General features: G+C 37.9%; 1 protein-coding gene across 3 annotated transcripts in view; it reads right to left on the bottom strand.

Moving 5' to 3' along the window:
* NUP153 (nucleoporin 153) overlaps window positions 1-27243 on the bottom strand; it is a 67378-nt gene that overhangs the window by 38901 nt on the left and 1234 nt on the right. For 2 of the 3 annotated variants that reach the window (XM_027958739.3, XM_027958740.3), the window contains exons 2-9: window positions 13342-13564; window positions 6409-6657; window positions 6112-6251; window positions 5904-6032; window positions 3319-3435; window positions 3184-3228; window positions 3026-3082; window positions 497-643 (exon numbers count right to left, since the gene is read on the bottom strand). In XM_027958739.3, coding sequence (XP_027814540.1) covers window positions 497-643; window positions 3026-3082; window positions 3184-3228; window positions 3319-3435; window positions 5904-6032; window positions 6112-6251; window positions 6409-6657; window positions 13342-13564 — 1107 coding nt within the window. Of the gene's footprint in view, window positions 1-496; window positions 644-3025; window positions 3083-3183; window positions 3229-3318; window positions 3436-5903; window positions 6033-6111; window positions 6252-6408; window positions 6658-13341; window positions 13565-24801; window positions 24927-27243 lie in introns of all 3 variants that reach the window. The other variant, XM_060403492.1, reaches the window with a different exon arrangement.

The raw sequence follows: 27243 nt of genomic DNA, 5'->3' as shown, positions 1-27243 counted from the left end.
TTACTGCCAGAGCCCCAGGGTTCAATCCCTGGTTGGGGAATTAAGATCACACAAGCTAAGCAGTGGCAAAAAAACAGCAGCTATAAACAACATATGAACTAGATTATTAGATAATATTGGGAAGGAACTGACATTAACTTTCTTAAACATGGTAACATAGGAGATATTAGTGTATCATATAGTATACCAAAGTACTCTGGGTGAACAGTCATGATATCTGAAATTTTCAAACAGCTCAACAACACAGACAAAACACACAAATAAAGGTAGTGTGGCAAAATTATTTAATATAAACAATGCTTGCTAGTAAACACTAATTCAGGATATGACCAAGGTGTCAACCATTAAAAGCCATACCAATTCATAATCACTAATTCACAAACTTTACACATTATCTAGTTGCTAGACTGCAACAGTAAATTATTTGTACTTTACAATGTGTTCTTATTCATTTTAATCAATACTCAAAGACTAGTGAAAATAAACACATACTCACACTGTACTCTTTATCTATTCTTTGATTAGTCTTCCTTAATTCACCAGATGGAGTCAAAGATGGTTTAAAATAAACAGTTCGGTTTGCTGCTATGGAAACTGGCTTTGGGATCATGAGTCTCTGAACAGGGGGGTACTGAGAGTCCACCTTACAGAGAGGCAGAAATCAAAGACAAACTTATTTTCATATACCAGCCATGCATGTCTAAAAATTATTTGACAATAGTTAATATAACCTAGAGACTATGAGTACCTAGTTCTAGAGAAATATACAGTGGGTGCAAAGAAACACTAAGAGGAAAAACTAAAAGTAAACGAATGGGTATTAACATTTATATTATTAATTTATGTAAGTACTAATTTATTTAGACATATACCTATATATACAAATACTTTCAAAACGGTTTCACTATTTTATTCTAAACTTAATGACTTTTCACACACGTGACACACACAAGGAAACTTCTGCAGAGCATTTTGACTACTCTTAGATTTTACAGGATGAATTTCAAATATATGAACCAAAATTGATTTTGCCACATTTTCCCCAAATTACTATTTAAATTTTCTTCAGTTATAAATATTTAACTAGCTATGAAAACTTGAATTGCTTGAAATGTGTGCAAATCTCTCCAAGTAAACTTTCCTCCACTGTTATTTAAAAACCAAGTCTTTACAATTTAAGTCTAATTAGCAAAGCACAGTGAAGAATTCCAAATATTAAGATAAACTGGCTTTGTTATCAAAGAACACAAGTGTTATGTCAACGTCTTTTGGTACACTGAAACACAGCAAAACTCCAGTTGGTGTGAGATGACTAAAAAGCCAAGAGCTTCTACTTTGTCCAAAGATTATAATACTATGAATACAGTCCTTTCATCCAGCAGCAGCTGTGAACAATGTTGGTTTCTAGGGCAAAGCCTCCATCTAGTCACTAGATCATCCCTAAATCCTCATCACAAATGTGATCCTATAATTCAATGAGAAAGTCTATTCTGTAGACTGTTCTGATTGCAACTGTGAAACCTCAACAGCAATACTGTACCCTGGCCTTTATATTTCCTAGCATTCGCTACCAAAATTTTACTGAAACCACTGTTGTCGTTGTTCACTTGTTGTGTCAGACTCTTGCAACCCTATCAACTGATACTATACTCAATCACCAATAAAATTTTTGTTGATGAGAACTTCTCTTATGACACAATTTTAAAATTTTATTTCTTTTGAAACAATCTGATATAAATGAGTCACAGAAAAGCAGATAATGGCTTAACTTAATCCCATCACAGCAGCCAATAATGAATTCCCTCTTGCCTTATTACAAATGTCTGAAAGGGAAAGTCTCAGTTGTGTCCAACTCTTTGCAACCTGATGGACTATAAAGTCTATGAAATTCTCCAGGGCAGAATACTGGAGTGGGTAGCCTTTCCCTTCTCCAGGGGATCTTCCCAACCCAGGGATCGAATCCAGATCTTCCACACTGCAGGAGGATTCTTTACCAGCTGAGCCATAAGGTAATACTAAAAATTGAGAAACAATGCTATCCCAAGAAAAAGCTCAATTAATCTTTTCTTTTCTGCATCAGAATTGCAATAAAATAATTGTCATTTACCAATATCTTGAACACAGTTCCTACAATTAATTCAGAGATTTATGATAATTTTAATCAATTACTCCTGAGGGAACCTGGTGGTGTAATAAATGCTTTACAAGGAATGATGTGGGAATCTGCTTTCCCTTAAGGGCACTTAGCCATAAATATAACTGACAAAAATTATACCTCTTTAAGCTTAATTATCAAGCATTTTTATTTCTCACAATAAAACCCCAAACTAATTTTAACCAAATAGAATGTGATAAAAAGGGTTATCAAGATATAACTGTATTATATTTTTCATTAGCTCTGCTGTCTTGGCTGACTGATAGAAGATATGCAAACTGGAAATCCTATCACACATAACTGATTTGACATAATGTTTATGAGGAAAGTTTACAAAATAACTATGTTCAATGAGAACTTTAGTTCACTGAACTGCTAAGTAAACATGTCAAGCTCTGTTCAAGCCTATCTTCATTTATCAAAAGCTAAGAGTTACTCATATAAAGACTGCCAGAAATATACAAAATAGTTAACTAATAAGAACCTACTGTACAACACAGGGAACTCAAGACTCTGTAACAACCTATATGGGAAAAGAACCTAAAAAAAGAGGGAATACAGGTATATGCATAACTGATTCACTTTGCTGTATACCTGAAACTAACACAATATTGTAAATCAACTATAAAAAGACTGCCAGGATACTGAAAACGGAAATGCCAAGACATAACCAATATATCCCATCTACTACATGTACAGCATGTGCTAAGGCCCTCACAAGAAGCTGCAAAATCCAAGTTTAAAAAAAAAATCCATTTTTTTCAAACATGTTTCCTAATGACCATCAACTAAAGCCAATTTGTATATTTGTCAACTTAAAAATAAATACAAAACCACCAGTACCTTAGATAAATGCTAAAGAAGGCTTACCTTTTCCCTTTTGGCCTGAAGGTCTGTGGTGGTATCCATCCCACTCCTATCAAGAGGCTAAAGAAATAAAACACCATTAGAATGGATGGGAAACTGAAAAATATGATATCACCAACATGTGAAAATGTACCTCTTTAAATATTTAAAAGTCTACTTACAGAATTCAGAGGAGAAGAAAAAACAGATGGAATTCTTTTTGCATCCTGTTAATGTTGAAATAATGAAATTAAGATTTCTCACTATGCTTAAATTTTGCTATACTCCTGAATTTAATTGTGATTTTAAAAACTTACCGCTAGAGGACTTGACATCTTCTCTAAGGACTGCAATATCCTCCGAGCTGTTGAACTAGTGACACCATAGGACTGTGCGTTGGGTTGCTTAGCTTTCATTTGTCTTCTGACTGGTGCCTATAATGTAAACCTTGAGTTATTTGCTAGAACTTTATACTCTAAAGCACAAATTTCAGAGAGTGAAAATAACTATGAAACAGAATTTTATGTGCAAAGTGAAAAAGAATTAACTGTTAACAGCAACCTGTCTTTGGGTGGTATCATTAAGCTCATGTTCAACTTTTTTTCTTTATGCCTTAATTGAAAATTTCAATTCTCTGAATCCTGTGAGGGGCGAGGGAAGTTTGGAGAACTCAGAGTACCTGATTTCAGGACTTACTATAAAGATATAGCAATCAAGACAAAGCACAGTGTTGACAAAAGGACACACACACACACACACACACACACACACACACACACACACACACACGTGTCAAAAGAATGGTAAGTCCAGAAATAGAGCCACATATACGGTCAATTCATTTTCAAAAAAGGTGCAAAGACAATTCAATGGATAAAGTACAATCTTATCAACAAACAGTACGTACTAGAAAAAAATGGACATTCATTTGTTTAAAAGAATGAATCTTGATTCACACTTCATACTATACATAAAATTTTAACTCAAAATGAATCAAAGGTCTAAATTAAAACCTAAAACTATAAAGCTTTTAAAAGAAAACAGAAGAAAATCTTTGTGACCTTGGGCTGGGTAAAAATTTCTAGACATAACACCAAAGGCATGAACCATAAAAGGAAAAACAACAAAAAAACAAAAACCTGATATGCTGAATGTCATCAAAAGTAAAAACTTGTCTTGACAAGGTATTAAGATAAGCCACAGAATGGGAGAAAATATCTGCAAAACATGTATCTAATAAAGGACATACACCCTGAATAATGAATTCTCAAAACTCATAAATAAGAAAAAAAATCTTATTTAAAAATGAGCAAAAGGGATAGACTAAATTGCCAAAGGAGATTAACAGGTCTACACTTCCATATATAAAATAAGTCACAAGGATGTAATGTACACATAGGGAATACATTCAACAATATTTTAACAACTTTGTATGGCAATGGATAGTAACTGGTCTTGTGGTTATTTCATAATGTATAAAGATATCAAGCCATTATGTTGCATACCTAAAACTAATATTTCATATTGTAACTCAATAAAATATTTAGATTTTTATTAATGGGCAATAACATTTGTACATGTATTTTGCCCCAGATATACTGATGGTAAATAAGCACCATCATGGTCATTAGTGAAAGTGAAAGTGAAGTCGCTCAGTCATGTCCAACTCTTTGCGACCCCGTGGACTGCAGCCTACTAGGCTCCTCTGTCCATGGGACAGAGTACTAGGCAAGAGTACTGGAATGGGTTGCCATTAATGCAAAACCACAGTTAGTTGGAATTATCACTACATGTCTATTAAAAAATTGATGACAAGTGCTGACCGTATGGTGAGAATGCAAAGGGGTAGCACCCACTTTGCAAAACACTCCGGTGGTTTATTATAAAATTAATGCATATACCATGTGACTCAGCAGTCCAACTTCTAGGAATATACCCAAGAGAAATGAAAATTAATGTTCATAGAAGGCAATGGCACCCCATTCCAGTACTCTTGCCTGGAAAGTCCCATGGACGGGGGAGCCTGGTGGGCTGCAGTCCATGGGGTCGCGAAGAGTTGGACACGACTGAGTGACTTCACTTTCACTTTTCACTTTCCTGCACTGGAGAAGGAAATGGCGACCCACTCCAGTATTCTTGCCTGGAGAATCCCAGGGACGGGGGAGCCTAGTGGCCTGCAGTCTATGGGGTCGCACAGAGTCGGACACGACTGAAGCGACTTAGCAGCAGCAGTTTTATTCACAATAGACAAAAATTAGAAATAATCTAAGCATCCTTTTACTAGTGAGTAGATAAGCAAACTGTATTATAACTGCAATAAAAAGGAATTAACTACTGATATATGTAAATACAGACTGATCTGCATAATGCATAAGTATATTATGCTAAACAGAATAAGCCACACTCAAAAAATACACAGTATATGATTAAATTTATGACATCCTGGGGGAAAAAAAACAAAACTACAGGAAAAGAAAACAGATACTGGTTGCCAAGAGGTGGAAGTACAAAGAAGGGTTGACTACAGAGTTGCACAAGGTAATGTTTTGGTATGATGGAAATGTTTATTCAGTATTTTGAGTGCAGAAGTAGTTATTCAACTGTATTTATTTAGTTAAAATACAAATACTGTGATAAGGGTAAATTCTACTATATGTTACATACACCTCAACTTTTTAAAAAAGGAATTAACTATCATACTTTCTAACACACACACAAAAATAATGGATAAAATGCTCACTTTGGTCCAAAATATTATTAATATAGTTCCTAAATGAAAAGAATGTAATCCACAGTTTTATCATTTTGCCAAAGAATAAATGGACCAAAACTTTTTTTGAGTGACAATAGTTAACTTATTTTTTAAAGAAAAAAAGGTATAAACCCTTCTATTCAAACCGACCTGATATGGTGTGTTTCGTAGTTTAGACTGTCTTACAGCGGCTGCTGCCCCACCATATGTTGTTTTTCCAGGGTAAAAAGGAGAATCTCCAAGTTGACTTGTTTTAAAAATTGAAGAGTTCCCAAGTGACTGCACAGAAACATAACGATAAATTATAAGACAAGCACTCAAAACTAATGTGGTTAAATCAAATCAAATTAGGACTCACAGGAGAAAGTGCTCCAAAGGCAGACAAGTTGAATGCTGGTTTTTTTGAGCTGGTGGCAGTGTGCTGTGAGAATGAATGAGAACGTTCAGCCTCTGGGGACCACAGAGGTGGCACTGAAGTGTTCTTTGAAACAGCTATATCTGAAATAAAAATATGCAATGCACAGTAATAACACTAATAACAATGCCTATGTTTTTATAAATAGAAAATGAAAATGACAGCCAAGTTAGAAAAAAATTATCCCATGAAATTTATTTTCAACTACCAAAATTATTTACTACCAAATGCCAAGAATACCTTTATCAGAAGCTCTTGAAGAAAACCCACTGGTGGTTGAGATGTTATCATCATCATGCTGAGAGGTAGAATCTTTAATTTCCTTTACGAGGGAAAATCCAGAACTGCCGATGGGGAATGCCGAAGATGTAGAGGGCTGACAGTGTAACGCAGGAGAGTCCAACATGGAGAAATTCAAATGGCTCCGATGAAGAGAAGGCCTTGTTAATACATCTGGATAATTTGAAGCAGTACTAGTTGTTGAGGGTTCTACAGAGAACAGCAATAACATTATTAACACTCAGTTTAGAAAAAGCAATATACTATCAAAATAAAAGTGTTTGTTTCAAGAAAATATACTATATAACTATATAATAAATATAACTTCCAGTCAAAACGCTGAAGCCTCCTGTGATAAGCACAATTTAAGACATTCTTTACTCAAACAAGGTTTTCAACTAACTGAAATTAACTTGCCTAACCTACTGCCAAAATACACTTTAGTGATCAAATATACTTAAAAACAAATTTGGCAAAGTAGCAAAATACAAAATCAACATGCAAAAATCAGTTTTGTTCTATACACTAACAATGAAAAATAAGAAAGTTATTCCATTAACAGTAGCATCACAAAGAATAAGACACTTAGGAATTGACTAAGGAAGTGAAAGAACTTGCATGATGAAAACTACAAAACATGGCTAAAAGAAATTTAAGATGTAAATAAATGGAAAAACATCCCATATTCTTAGACTGAAAGACCTAAAATTGTTAAATGTCAATACTACCCTAAGTGATCTGCAGAGTCAATGCAATTCCTTTTAAAAAAACCCAATGACCCTTTTCTGATGAAATAGAAAAATTTGTCCTAAAATTCCTATTGAATCTCAATGGACCCTTAATAACCAAAATAATCCTGAAAAAGAACTAGAATGGAGCTGTCACACTTCCTGATTTCAAAAAATTATTACAAAACAGCAATCAAAGGCATGGTGGTGGCATAAAGACAGACATGCAGACCAATAGGATAGAACAGAGAGCCAAGAAATAAACCCTTGCACACACGGTCAAATGATCCCTGACAGAGCGCCAACACCAGTCAATGGAAAGAACCATCTCTTCAATAAATAGTTTTGGGAAAACTGGATATCCACAGGCAAAAGAAGGAAACTGGACCCTATCCTACACCATACACAAAAATAAAACTAACTGGATTAAAGATCTAAACATAAGACTCCAAAATATAATGTTTACAGAAAAAAAAAAAACAGAAAAGCTTTAAGATGCCAATCTTGGCAATGATTTCTCAAATATGACAGGCAACAAGAGAAAAAAGACATGTGGGACTGTATCAAACTGAAAAACTTTTGTGTTTAAGTTTTTAAAACTAAGACATGATAATCAAGAGGGAAAAGGCAACTTAAGGAATAAAAGAAATACAAATAAAAATATAAAATGTTTGCAAATCATATATATGATAAGTTGTTAATATCCAGAACATATAAAGGACTCCTACAATAATAAATCCAGAGAAGGCAATGGCACCCCACTCCAGTACTCTTGCCTGGAAAATTCTATGGACAGAGGAGCCTGGAAGGCTGCAGTCCGTGGGGTCGCTGAGGATAGGACACGACTGAGTGACTTCACTTTCACTTTTCACTTTCATGCATTGGAGAAGGAAATGGCAACCCACTCCAGTGTTCTTGCCTGCAGAATCCCAGGGACGGTGGAGCCTGGTGGGCTGCCGTCTACGGGGTCGCACAGAGTCGGACATGACTGAAGTGACTTAGCAGCACAATAATAAATCAAATTATCTGATTAAAAATTGGGCAAAGGACTTGAACAGACTCTTGTCCAAAGATGATACACAGTCAACAAGCATATGGAAAGATTCTCAACATTTCTAAACAGAAAAATGCATATCGAAACCAGTGAGATACCACTTCACACTCTTAAGGACAACTACTATCAGAAGAAATTAAAAATAGAATTACCATATGACCCAACAACTCCACTTCTGGGTATATATCCAAAAGAACGGAAAGGAGAGTCTCAAAGAGATCTGTATAACCATGTTTATAACAGCATTATTCACAAGAGCCAAAGTTGGAAGAAACCTAAGTGTCCATCAACAGATGAATGAATAATGTGGTAAATACATACAATGAATATTACTGTTGTAAAAGGAAATAAATTCCGAGACATAGAACGATGTGAATGAACTCTGAAGACATTCTGCTAAGTGAAGTGAGTCAGTCACTGAAGGAGAAATATTTATGATTCTATTCATTTGAAGTATGCAGTCAAAGTCATAGCAAAAGTACAATGGTGTTTGCCAGGGGCTGAGGGGAAGGGAATGGGAATTAGTGTTTAATGTAATAATTTCTTACCAAGTTTGCTCAAGTTAAGGGAGAAACTGGCAGGAGCTTTGAAATCTACCGGAATTGGCACTTACACCTATTGGTATCTAAACATTATCATATTTCAGTTATCTCCAGAGTCAGGATTCATATACACATAGGCTGAAATGTTTCTTATAGCATGAAGTATTCTAATTTTGTAGCAGATCCTAAAGGTGCTTTTTACTGACCCATTCTCTCACCCCTGCAGCAGTTTATCCCATAGGATATTTTCAAGATATTGGCAGACATCTACTCAATCTAGTATATAGAGAAGCCATAGAGAAAAAGCAATCTGGTATGATACACTTCTACTGGAAGGTAAGCTGCTAACAGCAATGCCAGTTTTTTAGGTTTACATAGCTTCCTTACTCTCTAAACCAGGCCCAATAAAGGACACATTTGGGGATAGTAAGACTAAATTAGGTCATGTCATCTACAGATTCACATCAGCCATAAATGCTCAGTTTCTGAGAGTACACCTATGATATCACAGTATTAATCAGCCAGCACAGTCTACAATTTCAGTCCACTGCTGATCAGCATGTTAGATGCACCATTGTGGGCGTCCCCCTCCAAGGTTTGAACTCTTACTGAATCAAAAAAAATCTATCCTGTACATTATTTGAGGTTCTCCTCACTGATTAATGCCATTAACTGAGTAAAAGAAATCTAGACACCTAATGGCTCACCATCATTAAAACACGCAATACAAGGAGGTACATGAAAGCAGAAACCTGCAGACAACAGATATGAAAGAGGCTGCAGATTCTATAACTGCTCATACTGCACTGTGCTATTTGAAGGATGTACAATATTCTCCTGCTCCAGTTACTATTAATATATGAGTTACACTGGTAATTAGTAAGCAACATGCAGGATTGTTACATCTACTTATTTTAAGCTTTCAATAATTTTACACTACTTTAAGAGCAAGTATGTCTAAGTTGTTTTGAGAATGCACTGTCAAATTTAAGAATAATGTTTCACAGAGTAAACAAATCGATAGCACTTTCTAATAAGATCTACATTCATTACACAGGAGAGTTATCAACTGATACTATAGTCACACATTATCTGGCTGTAAGTACTGAATACTTAGATAGAGGCAGTCTGCTAAAAGAGAACTGCCTAGAACTTACAGATTTTAAGACAGGAGCAGGAGTCAGCTCTAAGACAAGACAGAGGGAAAATGCCACCAAGTTTCTGAAGTTAGTATCAAAAGCTGCTCACAACTTGCTTCTAAATCAGAGGAGTTCGAATGAGAAGGTGGGTGAACAGATGTGGGAATGAGGAAAACAGTGTCAGCCATAAGCTGGCTATCCTTGAAACTGGCTAACAGGTCCGAGGGGTTTACTGTATTATCCTCCTCCTTCCTTTTGTAGTTTGAAAATTTCCACAATAATTTAAATTTAGAAATTATTCACAAAGGTGTGTGTACTATGTATAGATATAATAGAAAGCTACTGTGTAAACTTTATAATATAATGAATAAAATCCAAGTGGGAATGAACCTTGGCAGACCACTGCCATCATTTCAACAAAAGTACAAACACACAAACAAAAAGGAACCTCACAGCTGTACAATGAGACACTCCATTTATCTCATACCTAAACTGAATTCTTCAAGTTAGTTAATCCCCACAAGCATTAGGATGGAAAAAGCTTCAGTCACGGTAGATATATGGTGGTGCACACTCCAAGTCTCTAGTCCAAAGAGAGAAGCTGGGGTCCCATTCGATGTCAAAAAAGAGAATGACACAGAAGCAGTCACTCTAGAGACCTACCAAGTAAAACCTCCAGATGGTTGCTGGTAATATATTAGAAAGAGATCTTGAAAAGTACAGATATTAAAACTCCCTAAGTTACTCTAATAAAAAAGACTAAGCCAAATTGAGTATCACTAAGAAAACTTACGCAGGAAGTGAAGAGGAACTCAAAAGCCTCTTGATGAAAGTGAAAGAGGAGAGGGAAAAAGTTGGCTTAAAGCTCAACATTCAGAAAATGAAGATCATGGCATCTGGTCCCATCACTTCATGGCAAATAGATGGGGTAACAGTGGAAACAGTGTCAGACTTTATTTCTGGGGGCTCCAAAATCATTGCAGATGATGACTGCAGCCATGAAATTAAAAGACACTTACTCCTTGGAAGAAAAGTTATGACCAACCTAGATAGCATATTCAAAAGCAGAGACATTACTTTACCGACTAAGGTCCGTCTAGTCAAGGCTATGGTTTTTCCAGTGGTCATGTATGGATGTGAGAGTTGGATTGTGAAGAAGGCTGAGCACCGAAGAATTGATGCTTTTGAACTGTGGTGTTGGAGAAGACTCTTGAGAGTCCCTTGGACTGCAAGGAGATCCAACCAGTCCATTCTGAAGGAGATCAACCCTGGGATTTCTTTGGAAGGAATGATGCTAAAGCTGAAACTCCAGTACTTTGGCCACCTCATGCAAAGAGTTGACTCATTGGAAAAGACTCTGATGCGGGGAGGGATTGGCGGCAGGCAGAGAAGGGGACGACAGAGGATGAGATGGCTGGATGGCATCACGGACTCGATGGATGTGAGTCTGAGGGAACTCTGGGAGTTGGTGATGGACAGGGAGGCCTGGCGTGCTGCGATTCATTGGGTCGCAAAGAGTTGGACACGACTGAGCGACTGAACTGAACTAAAGAAAACTTAGATTTGCCACTTCTCCAAAATAAAGAGTCCCTCTTTCAGCCCATTCCACGCTCACTAGTTCTGACTAAAAGCAAATCAGGCAGGAAAGTAAGTTACTAAGTATACCAAAATTAATAGGCACATATTCACATCAATTATTGAGGCAAGACAAGACTTAAAGTTACGAAAAATACTGCTGTGTAACTGGAAGTCAAAACATGCAGCGAAAGAAAAAAATATATAAATTGAAAAGAAATATATACTTGATAGATAAAGTGGACCTCAAAATTTAAAACTCTTGTGCTTCAAAGGACACCATCAAGAAGCTAAAATGGGAGAAAAATGTTTGCAAATCATGTAGAGATAAGAGACTTATATCCAGAATATGTCAAAACCTCTTTCAATTCAATTATAAAAAGAAAAGTAACCTGGTGAAAAATGGAAAAGGGGGATTTGAATAGCCCATTTCTCCAAAGATATATAAATGGTCAGTAAGCACATGAAAAGATGCTCATTATTAGTGATCAGGAAGATGCAAATCAAAATCACAATGAGATACCACTTCACATCTACCAGAAGAGCTATATTTAAAAAAAAGAAAGAAAGAAGTAAAAAAGATATTGCATCTTCACACACTGCCAGGGTAAAGAAATTGCCTTCTTCACACACCACCGGTGGGAAGGTAAGATGGTATAGTCATTTTAGAAAAACAGTTTTTTCCTCAAAATGTTAAATTACCAGATGACCCAGCAATTCTACTCCCAGGTACCTGCCTAGGAGAAAACACATCCACAAAACAACGTGCACAGGAATACTCAAAAAAGGAGTGTTCTCAATACTGCAAAAGAAGAAACCACACAACCGTTCATCAACTGGTAAATGGATAAATAAAATGTAGTCTATCCAAGCCATGAAATATATCTGGCAATAAAAAGGAAGTTCTGATACATGCTATAACATGGATGAACCTCAAAGCCATCATGTTAAGTTCAAGAAGCCAGTCACAATAGATCACATATTTTATGATTCCATCTGTATCAAACGTCAGTCTAGACAAATCTATAGATACAGATTGGTGGTTGCCTGGGGCCAGAGGGACAGGGATGGGTAGTGACTACTAATGGGTGTAGGATTTCAGGGGAATGGGGTGGGGAAGGATAATTAAAATGTTCTAAAATCGACTGTGAAACACTCTGTATATACTAAAAATCACTAAACAACAACAACAACAAAATCACTGAACTATACACTCTAAATGGGTGAACCCACTTATTGAAGTCCATCTCACTAAAGCTATAAAAAAGACATGAAGTGCAATGACAGAGTACTAGTCCCAAATATGTCACATTCGTGCTTTACCTGAAGCTATTAAATATTTGCAAACCCCAGAAAAACACCTTAAGTAAATCCAAAACGCATTTAAAACAGGGCCGCTCAGTCTAAGATTAAGCAAACAGCCCAGCTGAGTGGGCTACAGCAAACGGGAGCCAACCGCAGTTTCACCACACCCCAACCCACGTGCTGGGGGGCCTTGCCACTCTGCTCCTAGTTCCAGGACCCATTCACATTCACTCTTCAAAACCACTTAGGAGCGCACAGAGGAGAACAGATTATCTTGACCAAAATCCCACAACTAACAATCAGTGGTGTGAAAATTCAAACCCAATGTCTAACAGCAGAGCTGGCGCTCAACTGATACAGTATTTCAACCTCCCTTAATAAACAAAAAGCTGCTAAATTAAAAAGATACCAATTTGAAGGTGATCCTCACCCTCCTCCAACATGGTTTCTGTACTATACAATTAGATTACCACAGCTAGGCAATATAAAAATATTTTAGATTAAGGCATGAAAACCTATCATTCAAAACAAAACATCCACATTCTATTTACCTTCTGTATTACTGCCTGTTGGCTCAGGAGTGATTCTCCCATCATGAATGTTCGCGCTCTCCTCATCAGAGTATATATGGTCATCTTCCCTATTTTCTGGCCACTGCGGCACCTCTCTTGTGTCTGTTGAGCAGCTACATACATCTTCGTTCTTGCTGAAATATCTCTGTAGCCATCCAGGCACGATATTCTTAACAGATTCTGTAACCCTGCTAAGAATGCCCTGTTGAAGAGGAAAACATGGAAAGCAGTTTAGAAATTTATCTTTTAAAATAAGTACCTATATACAGAAAGCCATACCGAGCAAAATATAACTATTTCCAACAAAGTTTCCTAAATTTAGTTACTTAACACTGACATAATGCATTTTACAAATTCTATAGACTTTATGAAATTCCTACTTTTTTCTTTCTTCTACATGCATGTGTCCAGGAGCCATAACTGCCCCAAATGACTCTAATCCTTAAAAAACCCCAACAGGCTTTTAACTAAACAATATAAATTTTAGATTTAGTAGTAAGATACGTACTGAAATGCTATAATCCCAGACAAAAGGTAGCCATCTTGATCCCAGCATATTAAAGCAATATAAATACCGTCAACACCTTCCTCAAGCAAGTATTTTACTGTACATTCTTTAACAGCAAAAATTTAGACAAATAAAAAGGCAGTAAGACAACAAATGCAACATAAAATCTAAGACTTTCATTGATGGTAAAATTTTGTTATATTAAATGTTGCCTAAAAACCAAGAATTATATTACAGTAACTTTTAAAGGGAGAAAAAAGATGTGGTATAACAATTATCAGCATTATTAATGTTCATTATAGCTTTGCTATGCATCAGACACTGGTCTCAGCAGTTTATACACATTATTAAATTTAATCTTCACAACAATTTTATAAAACTGCTTTTAACAGTGCCACTTGATGAGTGAAGAGGAATAATGAAGTAATGTGCCCAAGGTACAAACACAACTGCTGTGGAATATCCAGCATGGACTTTGGGGTCAGCAGACTGTACTGATTTACTCTCGGTAAAATAAGAATAACACCCTTTCCTACTATCACTTGATAGGAATTATAAAGAAGATCAAATGAAATAATGTGAAAGCACTTCTCAATTTACTAAGTATTAACAGAAACATACACTGATAATTTCATTCATAATGAGACAAAAGGCTGGCAGAAATAACCTGGGGTGAGGTAGCCAGGTTCAGGCAACAGTCCCTTTCACAGAATAGGATCAGAAAGTCACAGAAGGGGAAAAAATGAGTCAGTAGGCACAAAAAAATAAAGTTAAGGTAGTATACATAAAGCTTGAAAGCAAACCCAAGACAAAGAGGACTTCGAAAAATCCTGTCAATAGAAAAGATGGAAGATACCTCTGATATAGGCACTTGAACAGTATCTTCTGATTATCTGAAAAGGTATAGGGAACAACTAGGAAATAAGCAATTATTTTTGCTCCAAACAGACATTCGGAACAGATCTGTAATGTCAGCTCTCTAGCAGCACATGAAACCGACAGCCATGGAATACTACTGAAAAGAAGCCACTGCTCCCCTTTCCTACGCTGGTGTTACAGAGCACCAGCTTTTCTGGCAAAGATTCTACACCTACTCCAAGATTTAGTATCTATAAAAACACACGTTTATTATTTTGCTATTTACATTTAAATATTTATTTACTCCCCCATATTCCAAAATACTTGAAAGTGCTTCCAAGATATAAATTTTCAGAAAGGCATACTTTAAAAAAATATATGTATCTACTTATTTATTTGGCTGCACTGGGTCTTATTTGTGGCATGCAGGATCTAGTTACCTAACCAGGGATTGATCCTGATATGAAGCACTATAGGAAAAATTTGTATAATATGTAAAATAAGTCTTGCGTAGACTTCCTCTAAGGTGTTTAGCTACTAAAAGTATTAAGAGATTCCTGTGATCTCTACTCACCTAAGGAGGCAAGTACATCACAAATTAAATTAACACCATCTGTAACCAAAGGTCACTTATGTGGCAGCATTAGGGAACCCGCCTGCCAATGCAAGAGATGTAAGAGGCAGGTTAGATCCCTGGGTTGGGAAGATCCCCTGGAAGAGGGCATGGCAATCCACTCCAGTGTTTTTGCCTGGAGAATCTCACAGAGGGTTATACAGTCCATAGGGTCACAAAGAGTAGGACACAAACAAAGCGACTTAACATGCACACATGCGTAGGTTTTGTTGAGAAAAGATCAGTTAAAATTCAACAGTCAAAATAGATATCACTGAAACTCATGAATTTTGCTTGCAGATCCTCTCTTTCCTAAACTAAAATGTAACCAATTTATTTAACCACAGTGCAGAGCAGCTTAGTGTAAGATTACAGTGAGAGAGAGGGGAAATACTAGCAGCACAATGAAAGAAAGCACGATGTGCTTGATAGAAATAACGAAATAAAGATGCTAAAATTGACCTGGAACCACTATCAGAAATATTCCCATACTTCAATATCCATCTCCAGGGTAAATGACCCTAAGTCATCAAGAAAAGTTATAGTAAGCTCAGTAAACCCTAATTCTCATGGGTACCAAGATGTGGTCTCTTCACCATTTGTATCAGCATCTTCGCAGGCCGCATTCCAGCCCGGCTAAATCCAGGAGGTAGGACTCACCTGTTTTAACAAACCCTCACAAGTGATTCTGATGTATGCTGTATTTTTGAGAACCACCAATCTAGTTAGAGATTAGGAAATCAAATACATTTCAGGAAATCACAATACAATTACCTCTACAAGAGGTGAATAAAATTATGTATACTTAAATCTTAATATTCAGTTACCTGGAAAATGCATACGTGGAGCACTAGTCAGACACTAATTAAAATATATCAAAATACTATGTAACCAATCAGAAAAACAAAGCTTAGAGTAGACAGTGCTGATACTATGTGGCTTACATAACTATTTCCTGAGCATTTCCCAACTTTAGCCATGGTTTTTACCTGTACTGTTACTTAACAGTTTTCTATCTGTGTGTGTGTTTGTCGCCCAGTCACGTCCAACTCTTTGTGACCCCATGGACTGTAGCCCACCAGGCTCCTCTGTGGAATTCTCCAGCGAAGAATACTGGAGTGGGTTGCCATTTCCTTCTCCAGGGGATCTTCCCAACCCAGGGATCGAACCCGGGTCTCCTGTATTGCAGGCAGATTCTTTACTCTCTGAGCCACTAGGAAAGCCACCAGGAAGTTTATTTCTCTTAATAAACAGCTCTTTCTATACAATAAAATCTACCAAAATCACAGATTTGATTCCGTACCAGTCCTCAACTTGCACTTCCCTGACACCATCTCTGATGACTGTCTCAACAAAATGGCTCATGAGAGATTCTGGAGGTCATTAGCTCTCAGAGAATGGAAGGAAAGTAAAGTCTCTTCCTGGGCTCTCTCTGCTCAAACACCCCATCTTTAAAACTACAGCTCCAGCCAGCCAGCTCTTGCTCCACGCCAGTTACACGGTTTCTTCCGTTTATCTGTCTAGTCCTAGCGGTGGCGGCAGCTTCCCACTACTGCTAAGTCTGAGCATCCTGCTAGCCTCTATGTATTCCTTTAACCACCAGCATTTATCTCTGAGCAGACTCTTAAAAGAAATTTCAGCTGCAGTTAACTGTTTCTTGCTGGGTCCTTAACTGATACAGCAGTGTACTTTTGTTAAATTTGTTTTCTAATTAACATGAAAATTAAAGTCAGCCCGGTCATTGGATTCATCTTCTTCAGCAACAATGGAACACATGTGCCACATTTGGGGAAAACACATTTTTTTGGCCGTAGGTTGGTATCTTAGTTCCCAATGAAAGTCAAAGTCGCTCAGTCCTATCCAACTCTTTGTGACCCCATGGACTATACAGTAGGTGGAATTCTCCAGGCCAGAATACTGGAACGGGTAGCCGTTCCCTTCTCCAGGGGAATCTTTCCAACCCAGGGATCGAACCCAGGTCTCCCACATTGCAGGCAGATGCTTTACCAGCTGAGCCACAAGGGAAGCCCTTAGTTCCCAGACCAGGGATCAAACCTGGAACACCAGCAGTAAAAGCACCAAGTCCTAACCAGTAGGCAACCAGGAATTCCCCAGGAAGCACTTATTACCTAAAAGTTACATCCAACTTTTCTCTCTATAAAACAGTACATAAATGGACCAGGAAAGAGGCTTATCCTGATGAATATTTTAAAATCTTATCTAACTCACAGAGGTAAAAGCAAACATTGTTTTACTTCATTCAATTAATTTAATCAATACTTATTGATCATACACTACATGTCAGGCAAGAACACTGGGGACAAGGCAGGGAACAAGTTCCTGCCCTCTTGGAATTTAGATGCTAAGTTACGGAGACAAACAAGTGTAACACGTAATGCACACGATATGGTGATTTGGACAACAAAGCAGAAAAGCAAAATGGGGCAGCTGTTTTATACAGGCAAAGACCTGATAAAAAGTGAGGAAGGCGCCTTGCACATTTCTAGTAGAGAAGTACTATAGACTGAGGGAACAAAAAATGCAAAGACTCAAATGTAGAAGTGTCCTTGGCACATGCTATCCAAGCTTCCAGTGACCTTGTTAATAAATGCTTAATCTAATAGACTTGAAATAACTACTTAAATCCTTACTCCCCTTTGATCATTTGGTTGTGTGCGCATGCACGTCTGTGTGAGAGAGAATCCACGTGCAAACCTTTTGTTCTAAAACCTAAAATAGTGGTCCTCAAACTGGAAGTCTTCAGACCAGCAGCCTTGGTGTCACCTAAGATCATGTTAGAAATGGAAATCAAGCTCCTGAGGTGATTCTTATGCAAATTAAAGTTTGAAGAACACTGTACTAAAATCATCTGAAAACTCAATTACAGGTTTCCCAGTTAAGGCCATGATAAACATAACCGTGAGAACAAGCTTAACAACAAAATTGACTATTTCTGACATTATCTCAAATGCCATGCCACTTATATCAATTTTCAAACCTATCTACTTTATAGTATGAATTCTGAAAAATCAAACATAGAAGAGAAGTAAAACATAAAATAGCATACTTCTGAATCTATTTTATTCCCAGTTAAAGACAACTTGTGCTTTATTGACTACACCAAAGCCTTTGACTGTGTGGATCATGACAAACTGCAGAAAATTCTTAAAGAGATGGGAATACCAGACCACCTTAGTTGCCTCCTGGGAAACCTGTAAGCAGGTCAAGAACCAACAGTTAGAACCAGAGATGGAACAACGGACTGGTTCCAAATCGGAAAAGGACTATATCAAAGCTGTATATTGTCACCCTACTTATTTAACTTACATGCAGAGTTCATCATGAGAAATGCCAGGCTGGAGGAAGCACAAGCTGGAATCAAGATTACAGGGAGAAATATCAATAACCTCAGATATGCCGATGACACCACCCTTGTAGCAGAAAGCAAAGAGGAACTGAAGAGCCTCTTGATGAAAGTGAAAGAGGAGAGTGAAAAAGCTGGCTTAAAACTCAACATTCAAAAAACTAAGATCACAGCATATGGTCCCATAACTTCATGGCAAACAGATGCGGGAACACTGGTAACAGTGAGAGACTTTACTTTTTGGGGCTCCAAAATCACTGCAGGTGGTGACTGCAGCCATAAAATCAAAAGACCCCTGCTCCTTGAAAGAAAAGCTACGCTCAATCTAGACATCATATTAAAAAGCAGAGACATTACTTTGCCAACAAAGGTCCATCTAGTCGAAACTATGATTTTTCCAGTAGTCACATACAGATGTGAGAGCTGGACCATAAAGAAGGCTTAACGCTGAAGAATTGATGCTTTTGAACTGTGGTGTTGGAGAAGACTCTTGAGAGTCCCTTGGACTGCAAGGAGAGCAAACCAGTCCATCCTAAAGGACATCAGTCCTGAATATTCATTGGAAGGACTGACGCTGAAGCTTCAACACTTTGGCCAACTGATGAGAAGAACTGACTCATTGTTAAAGACCCTCATGCTGGGAAAGACGGAAGGCAGAAGGGGATGACAGAGGATGAAATGGTTGGATGGACATGAGTTTGAGCAAGCTCCAGGAGTCAGTGATGGACAGGGAGGTCTGGCATGCTGCAGTCCATGGGGTCGCAAAGAGTCGGACACAACTGAGCGACTGAACTGAATGACTTAACACATTTATTTATAGTAAATAATCAACTACCAGATACCAGAAGTTTAAAGAACAGCTCCTGCACTGCTGGTGGATTCTTCACTGTCTGAGCCACCAAGGAAGCCCTAAAGAACTGCTAGGGACAAGAAATCTGATCACACAGAGAACAAGGCAGACAAAGAGTGAGAAACCCTATCTACCATACAGATTTGGAGACGCACTTCCTTCGCTGGCAATTTTTATGAATTTCAGCCACTAATGGAAAGCAGGGAAAAAAAAGCAGAGCTAGAAAAAGGGAAAAATCGTTTTCTTACCAAAGGTTTCTTTGACTGTATTACCAAATAAGGGCCTTCTTATTGAGATAAAGGTTATTATTTCAATAACCTTTCCAAGAGTTATGTAGATAAGACGTTTCAGGTCCTTCCAGGAATGGGGCAAATCAGCTTCCTGTATGGACCCAGGAGGAAGAATGTTTTGTGATACAAAGATACTCTCTTTTTTTTTTTTTTGGCCATGCAGCCTGGGTTCTTAGTTCCCTGACCAGGGACCAAATCCATAACCTCCTCAGTGAAAGCTCAGAATCCTAATCACTGGACAGCCAGGGAATTCCCTGTCTTGCGATATTAAATACAAACAACCTAACCTTGAGGTGGAAACAGAAGTACATGGAGTAAAGGTCTGATAAGCAGTGAATACTCAAGCCCAACTTTACCAGAGTAGCTTTCTCTCCACTTTCAGAGGCTTCATTATAACTTGATGTAGTTTCCCTCAAGAAAAGCTTCTCTGATCCTCCAAATCTAGGACCATCACTCACTTACATGCACCAACAGTGCCCTGAACTTCCTAAGTGGAGGTGATCTGTCAAATGGGATGGTGATGACAATCTCTCACCTCTGCTTAGAGGATCAGCTCTGTGAAGGCAGCAGCAGGTCTGTATAGTGCAGATTAGCTGCCGCATGATTCTAGTTATCTATGGATGCAATACTCAACCAACTTCTCATTCCCACATGTGATATGCTGTGGCAAGTTTAAAAAAAAAAGGACATTAGTAATCCTAGAATTCAAAAAATAAATAATACATTTGCTTGGTATAACAGTTTCAGTTTAAATATTTTAGTTGCCACGCTAATAGCCCTTCCTCCAAAAAACAATTTGTGAAACTATCCAAGAGCATGGGAAAATCAAACCATCCTTTGGAATGATAAATAACACAAAGCCAACTAAATGAAGAGGCAGAAAAGTCAAAGAAAAAATTAATGAATGGCTTAGAAAAAGCAACAAAACAGAGTATTAAAATCTTAAAAATACTTCTTGTAGCCCCAAAGCAAAGTCTACACTGCTGCTGCTGCTACTGCTGCTAGGTCGCTTCAGTCGTGTCCGACTTTGTACGACCCCATAGACGGCAGCCCACCAGGCTCCCCTGTCCCTGGGATTCTTCAGGCAAGAACACTAGAGTGGGTTGCCATTTCCTTCCCCAATGCAGGAAAGTGAAAAGTGAAAGTGAAGTAGCTCAGTCATGTCCGACTCTTAGCGACCCCATGGACTGCAGCCCACTAGGCTCCTCCGTCCATGGGATTTTCCAGGCAAGAGTGCTCGAGTAGGGTGCCACTGCCTTCTCCAAAGGTCTACACTAGATGATCCTAAGTAATGAAGCTGAATTCAAGGACTACAGGAGCAAAACGTTAAACCGAGACGGGTTACAACGATTGGGTTTCTCCCCCAAGAACTAACAATTCTTCATTTGGCAAAACAAACCACAACAAAAACCTTAACAAGATGCCACTGAGATTTAGAACAAGTACTCAATTTAGGGGCCAGACGTAAATTCAATTCAATACTATACACTTCTATTAAGCACATTCAATTTGTAAGGTACTGTGACTACATTATGTGAGATGTTGGACTGTGAAGAAAGCTGAGCGCCAAAGAATTGATGCTTTTGAACTGTGGTGTTGAAGACTCTTGAGAGTCCCTTGGACTGCAAGGAGACCCAACCAGTCCATTCTGAAGGAGATCAGCCCTGGAATTTCTTTGGAGGGAATGATGCTAAAGCTGAAACTCCAGTATTTTGGCCACCTCATGCGAAGAGTTGACTCATTGGGAAAGACTCTGATGCTGGGAGGGATTGGGGGCAGGAGGAGAAGGGGATGACAGAGGATGAGATGGCTGGACGGCATCGCTGACTCGATGGACGTGAGTCTGAGTGAACTCCGGGAGTTGGTGATGGACAGGGAGGCCTGGCGTGCTACGATTTGTTGGGTGGCAAAGAGTCGGACACGACTGAGCGACTGAACTGAACTGTGACTACATTAGCTTTTCAAATTATATTGAACCTGAGTTCAAGGGTTAATGAAAGAAGGCTGAGGTAGGGCACAAGGCTCTTTTACAATCCAAACACAGAACTCATTTGTAATGAAAAAAAAATTCTTTGCCTATATATCTTCTCAACAATTTGCAATCTCAGAATAAGCAGAGACACTCTCCATATCAGCACTACATAGCCTTCCTTCTTACATCTTGCTCTGTTCCTACTAGTTTTCTTGATTTCAGTTCTACTCAACTCTTTTCTTCACATTATCCTCTATTAAACAGTAGAATTCAGTTTATAAAATCTCTTTTCTCACATAAACTTCACTGGCTCTCTCAATATAAATATCAAACATAATCTTCAGCTTGAAGGTTCTGGGGCCCTATTCTCCCAGAAAACACTGTTGTTTTGGTTTTTATCTGCTCTTTGGGCTAGATTTTGCTGAAGTTTGCCAATGACCCTTAGTTTTCTTCCAGGGGTCTGTGAACTCTCTCCTTACTCCCTTAGCTCCCATGTCACTAGTCTTCCCTTTCCACTCTTTTTGGAAGTTTCATTTCAAATAGACTCCCTAGTCAGTTTTCCCCTTGCTCCATCCAACCCCAAGTGAAGAACAAGGGCTAAGAACCAAAGATTTCATGTGAGACTTGAATATCTAATTATAAAATATCTTTAACACTAAATAGTAAAAACCTAAATGCAACTCTAAATCTTTCAGTTATTTCCAGTTTTTAATACATTCATTCTTACATTACTTACTTCAAAAATGTATCTATTAGAAAGTACTCAATTCTAATGCAGTAATATTGAATCTGATTTCAATAATCTGAATTTAACCCAAGCTGTTATTTGTCACATTTTACAACCTATAGTTAAGCTTTCCCTATCCAACAAGTCTAAATCTTTCCAGCCACATAAATGGATTTCCATCCATTCTTTATATATTTCATTTCTCTTTTCAATGTCAAGTTCAGTTTAGTCGCTCAGTCGTGTCCAACTCTTTGCGACCCCATGAACCGCAGCACACCAGGCCTCCCTGTCCATCACCAACTCCCGGAGTTCACCCAAACCCATGTCCATCGAGTCAATCATGCCATCCAACCATCTCATCCTCTGCAGTCCCCTTCTCCTTCTCTCAATCTTTCCCAGCATCAGGTGTCAAGAGATTAAGTCAAAAAACGTGAGCATACAAGTTATTCTAGCTAAAAACAATTTATAACTGGCCACAATTTTCAACCTCCTTTAAGGCTCTTTAACACTAATTCAGGTAGGAGAAACAGGACCTGGCTTAGTTTCTTATTTTTAGAGGTTCATATTACAGAAGCAGAATTAATAGATAATTAACAGTAATCTAACAACAAGGACAAGAAAAGGATTCCCTACAAGACCTTCCAAATCACCAACAGGAGACCCAATAAAAGCCTAAGGCAATTTAACCCACTGCAAGTTATCCCAAAAAGATACTGTCACTTTCCTTTCACAATCTATTTGGAAACTGGATGTAAAAGTGTAGTAAGTCACAAGCAAATGGGCAGGGAAACTGAAATATATTTAGACAGAAGAGGCATTCTATCACTCTGTTTCAAACAGTAAATTGTATAGTAAAAATTGTATCTGGTGGCAAGACTTTTCAACTGGGCTTCCCAACACAGAAGAATCGTTCAAAAATATATTATAACCATGACCATAAGCTAAGTAGCTACAAGTAAAACGTTTTTGAAAACACAAGGTCATTAACATTACATCTTTCCAATAATATTCTGTGCCTAATGAAATGGTTTTAATTAGTGACATCAGACCATTTTATTTCAAACTAATAGGTAATTGCCCCAAAGGGCTTCCCAGGAAAGAGAGACATTTAGGCTTTTTTTGTTATGAGAAAAATTGGTGAGTAAACTGATAAAACTATTTCACAAGGGCTTCTCATCACAAACAAAATTTTCTACTATGCATTAAAAAGTATGTGGATTTATTTTCCTATACACTTAAATGACTGGCATCTATGAGGAAAATGTTAAAAATAACATATTTTTAAATAGTTTACGGCTGTTTAAAGGTTTGGCCTCATACTCAGAAAACAAGTCGTAAAATCCAATACAAGCCTATAAAAGATTGAATTTAGGTATATAAAAGAAAGATACCTCTACTAATCAGAGACTAAACATTTAAAGCAAAAGGTTCTATTTAACCACAACAGTTTCCAATGAGTCCTTACTATATACGCCAGGCCCAGTTCTAAGAGCTTTACTTACATTATCTCACTCAACCCCTCACAACAGATTTCCACTTTACAGATGAGTAAATTAAGCACAGAGAACTTTCCAAGTCCTGGCAGAACAAGGATTCAAACCCAGATGCTCTGAGTGGATTACAGCACTTTTTTCTAACAACTATGTCCATTTGTTTTCGCTGACAGTATTAATTAAATATCTAGGATAAAGCAAATAAAGATAAAAGTCAAAACAACTCAGGGAATTCTGGGATGAGTTATGTATTCAATCTTTCAATATCCCTCTTTTTCAAAACTGAGAATGCTCTTCAGCCATCCAATACCAAACAGGACATAATTATCTGGGACAAAATATCATACAGAAGCTACCAAAACAGCAAAAAACCACACAATCTTATAAACCAATGCTAGGCAAACCATAGTCTGTGGCCCAGATTCAGCCCTCAGCCTGTTTTCATACAGGCCTCAAGCTAAGAATGATTTTTACATTTTTTAGAGTTATAAAACAAACAACATGCAGGAACAAAACCTGAAATATTTATTATCTGGCCCTTTACAGAAGAACTTTATAGACTCCCGATCTAAGCTACTGAATAGATAAAGGAGCTTTCGCCACTCCCTGCCTCCAAAAAAATAGCTAAATGCAGAAACTGACTTGAAGGACAAACTGCCTCTAGGAAGATAAAATGAGTGGATTCCCTTAGCTCCAAACCAGAAGACAAAACCTCTGAAGCACACTCCCCAAAAAAGGGCAAAAATAAGTAGTCCCCCTCTCACCAGGAGGTGGCAGTAGATTCTTCAAGAGGCAAGGTTCTGATTTGCCCATGGGCTCAAGCTTTTTGTGGCGGCTGTTAAGAAAAGCAGCTTGACCTCTCCAGAGCTCACTTTCTGGACCTGACAATCTGCACAAAAAGGAAATGGGAAAGGAGACTGAACAGGCAACAAGAACTAACCACATACTCCTTAGGGACCTGTTCACTCCCACTAGAAAAATGATACCATTTCCTAAATGCATCTGGGCTAAGAGTTAAGGGGTAGGGAAGAGGGCAGGTGAAAATGATCAACTTAATCATTCAGTGCTGTTCTTCACATTCCCTTAAGTTACCACCCTTCAGTTAATTAACTGACAATGAATTTTTCTCTCCACAACTTCAAGCAAGATGCCATTTTAAAGATCAGAAGTTAAAAGGAAAAAATGTAAACTTTAGATATACCTCAGCAGAGCTAAACCAGAAGTCAAAACAGGAAATTGCAAGTCAGTGGAACACATGCGAAAGTCACAGGTACTGGGTTGACTACACAAGCCAGTTATCTCCACAAGCAATGGCAAAGGCCCACTAACTGAGCCAGATCTCTCATTCTTTCAGTCCTCAACTGCACAACCAAAAAACTTTGTTTTTGCTCAGAAACCAGTGGACGTTTAATCAAAACACATTAGTATATAAAACATGCCATGTCATGAAGCTCCATGCTATTCATGATGACTCAGCAGCTGCTGCTAAACAGAGGTGACAGCCTAGGATAGCTGACAGCAAGCAGGTGGTCTACAAGTTCACAGAAGTTTTAGTAAGGACTAAAGAACATCCTTATTTTAAGATTTTAAAAAATCCTCAAATATTCTTTTGTATATGCCTGGATACTTTTCTTTGGTAGTATTGCCAATACTAATTGTTGTTCAGTGGCAAGTCGTGTCCAACTCTGCAACCCCATGGACTGCAGCACGCCAGGCTCCCCTGTTCTTCACTACCTCCCGGAGTTTGCTCAAACTCAAGTCCATTGAGTTGGTGAGTCATGCTATCCAACCGTATTAGCCAATACTAATAATACCTGCAGAGTTGATTAAGAAACTTCCAAACACCTTTAATCTCAATTCAAAAGCTACAAATGTACTTTTTCAATTAAATGGCTGTGGCAAAAAGCTGAATACTTTAAACAGGGGGAAATGATAAACTACCAAACTTTAAAATAAAACTGCACAGTCTGAAATCATATCAGCTCTAAGACAATTTGGATCACAAGTGTTATGCTGTTAAGGCATCATCTCCCTCAAATTAGGTTTTTATCCAAGTATATTTAAAAATAAGGTGTGACTTTGGCTTTCGCCACCTGGAATATACGAGCTCCTTTCTAAACTCTGTCCAGACCATCCTATGATCTGTATTTACATTTCATTTTTTATGTAGTAACTTTCTCCTAAGGAAAGCACTATTTTTTCAGAAAAAACAGAAAGCACATGTGTCAAACTTCCTCGCAACAAAAGGGTTAGGTCAAAGGGCCAGGCTTGTGACCTGAATTCTAATCTTGCTCCTCACAAAGAAAATTTGAAAACCAAGCCTATCTGGGGGAACACTGGTGGGAGTTGATAGTAGCCAAGACTTGTAACCATTAGTAGAGAGCTACCTAATACTATAAACTACGAAATTTCACTATTAAGAAACTTCTCCCAAATCTTTACTTTTAAAATTCTGTTTTTAATGATACAATTTAACAACAGCACCAAACATGTTTAACTGTTAAATATTTATCATCATCTGGAATAAAGCAATCTAGAAGTCTACCTTTTATAGTATGCAACAAGTTATCAGACCCTTTTGCTATACTTTTTATAGGTTTAAGGCCCACACTTACTTCCTACCTTACTATCAGTGAAAAGTTTTATAAGTGACTTTTATTAGAAGGTTTTCAACATTTTCCCACTCAATCCCCCGTTAACAAGCAAAACTTAAAATACTTAACTTTCTCAGAATCAAATATCTGAGGATAAACTCCTATTTTTATAATTTCAAACACCCACGAGTGCACAAGGTGGTTAAATTTCAAGACCACCAACATTCCTGTAGTGTCGAAAGTACCTAAACTTCTAGAATACCCATTGCAATATTAAAATATTTTGTGCATGAGATCAGAACTGGAGTCCCAGTCAACTGTGCATAATGGCCAATTCTAGTCTCCAAAATAAAACGCGCGGGTGTGTGTGGGGAGGGGGGGGAAAGGTTGGACAAAAGTGGGGAGGGAAGAGTCTCGCGACGGAAAAACAGACGTAAGTGCGGAGAGGGACTTTCAAAATGCCCCAGTGCCACTAACCATATCCCGGTTGAAGAAAAAATTAAATAAGCCAGGGCTCTTAGATCGGGGAGGGCCACGGGGAGATGGAGAATTTAAAGGATGGAGAATAAGTTATTTCACTTTCCCTGTAACAGCGCCCCCGTCAAGCCCCAG

Source organism: Ovis aries, chromosome 20 (assembly GCF_016772045.2).
Source record: "Ovis aries strain OAR_USU_Benz2616 breed Rambouillet chromosome 20, ARS-UI_Ramb_v3.0, whole genome shotgun sequence".
NCBI classification, from domain to species: domain Eukaryota; kingdom Metazoa; phylum Chordata; class Mammalia; order Artiodactyla; family Bovidae; genus Ovis; species Ovis aries.
The sequence above is the reverse complement of the archived record's forward strand: the minus strand, read 5'-3'. Positions and strand labels throughout refer to the sequence as shown.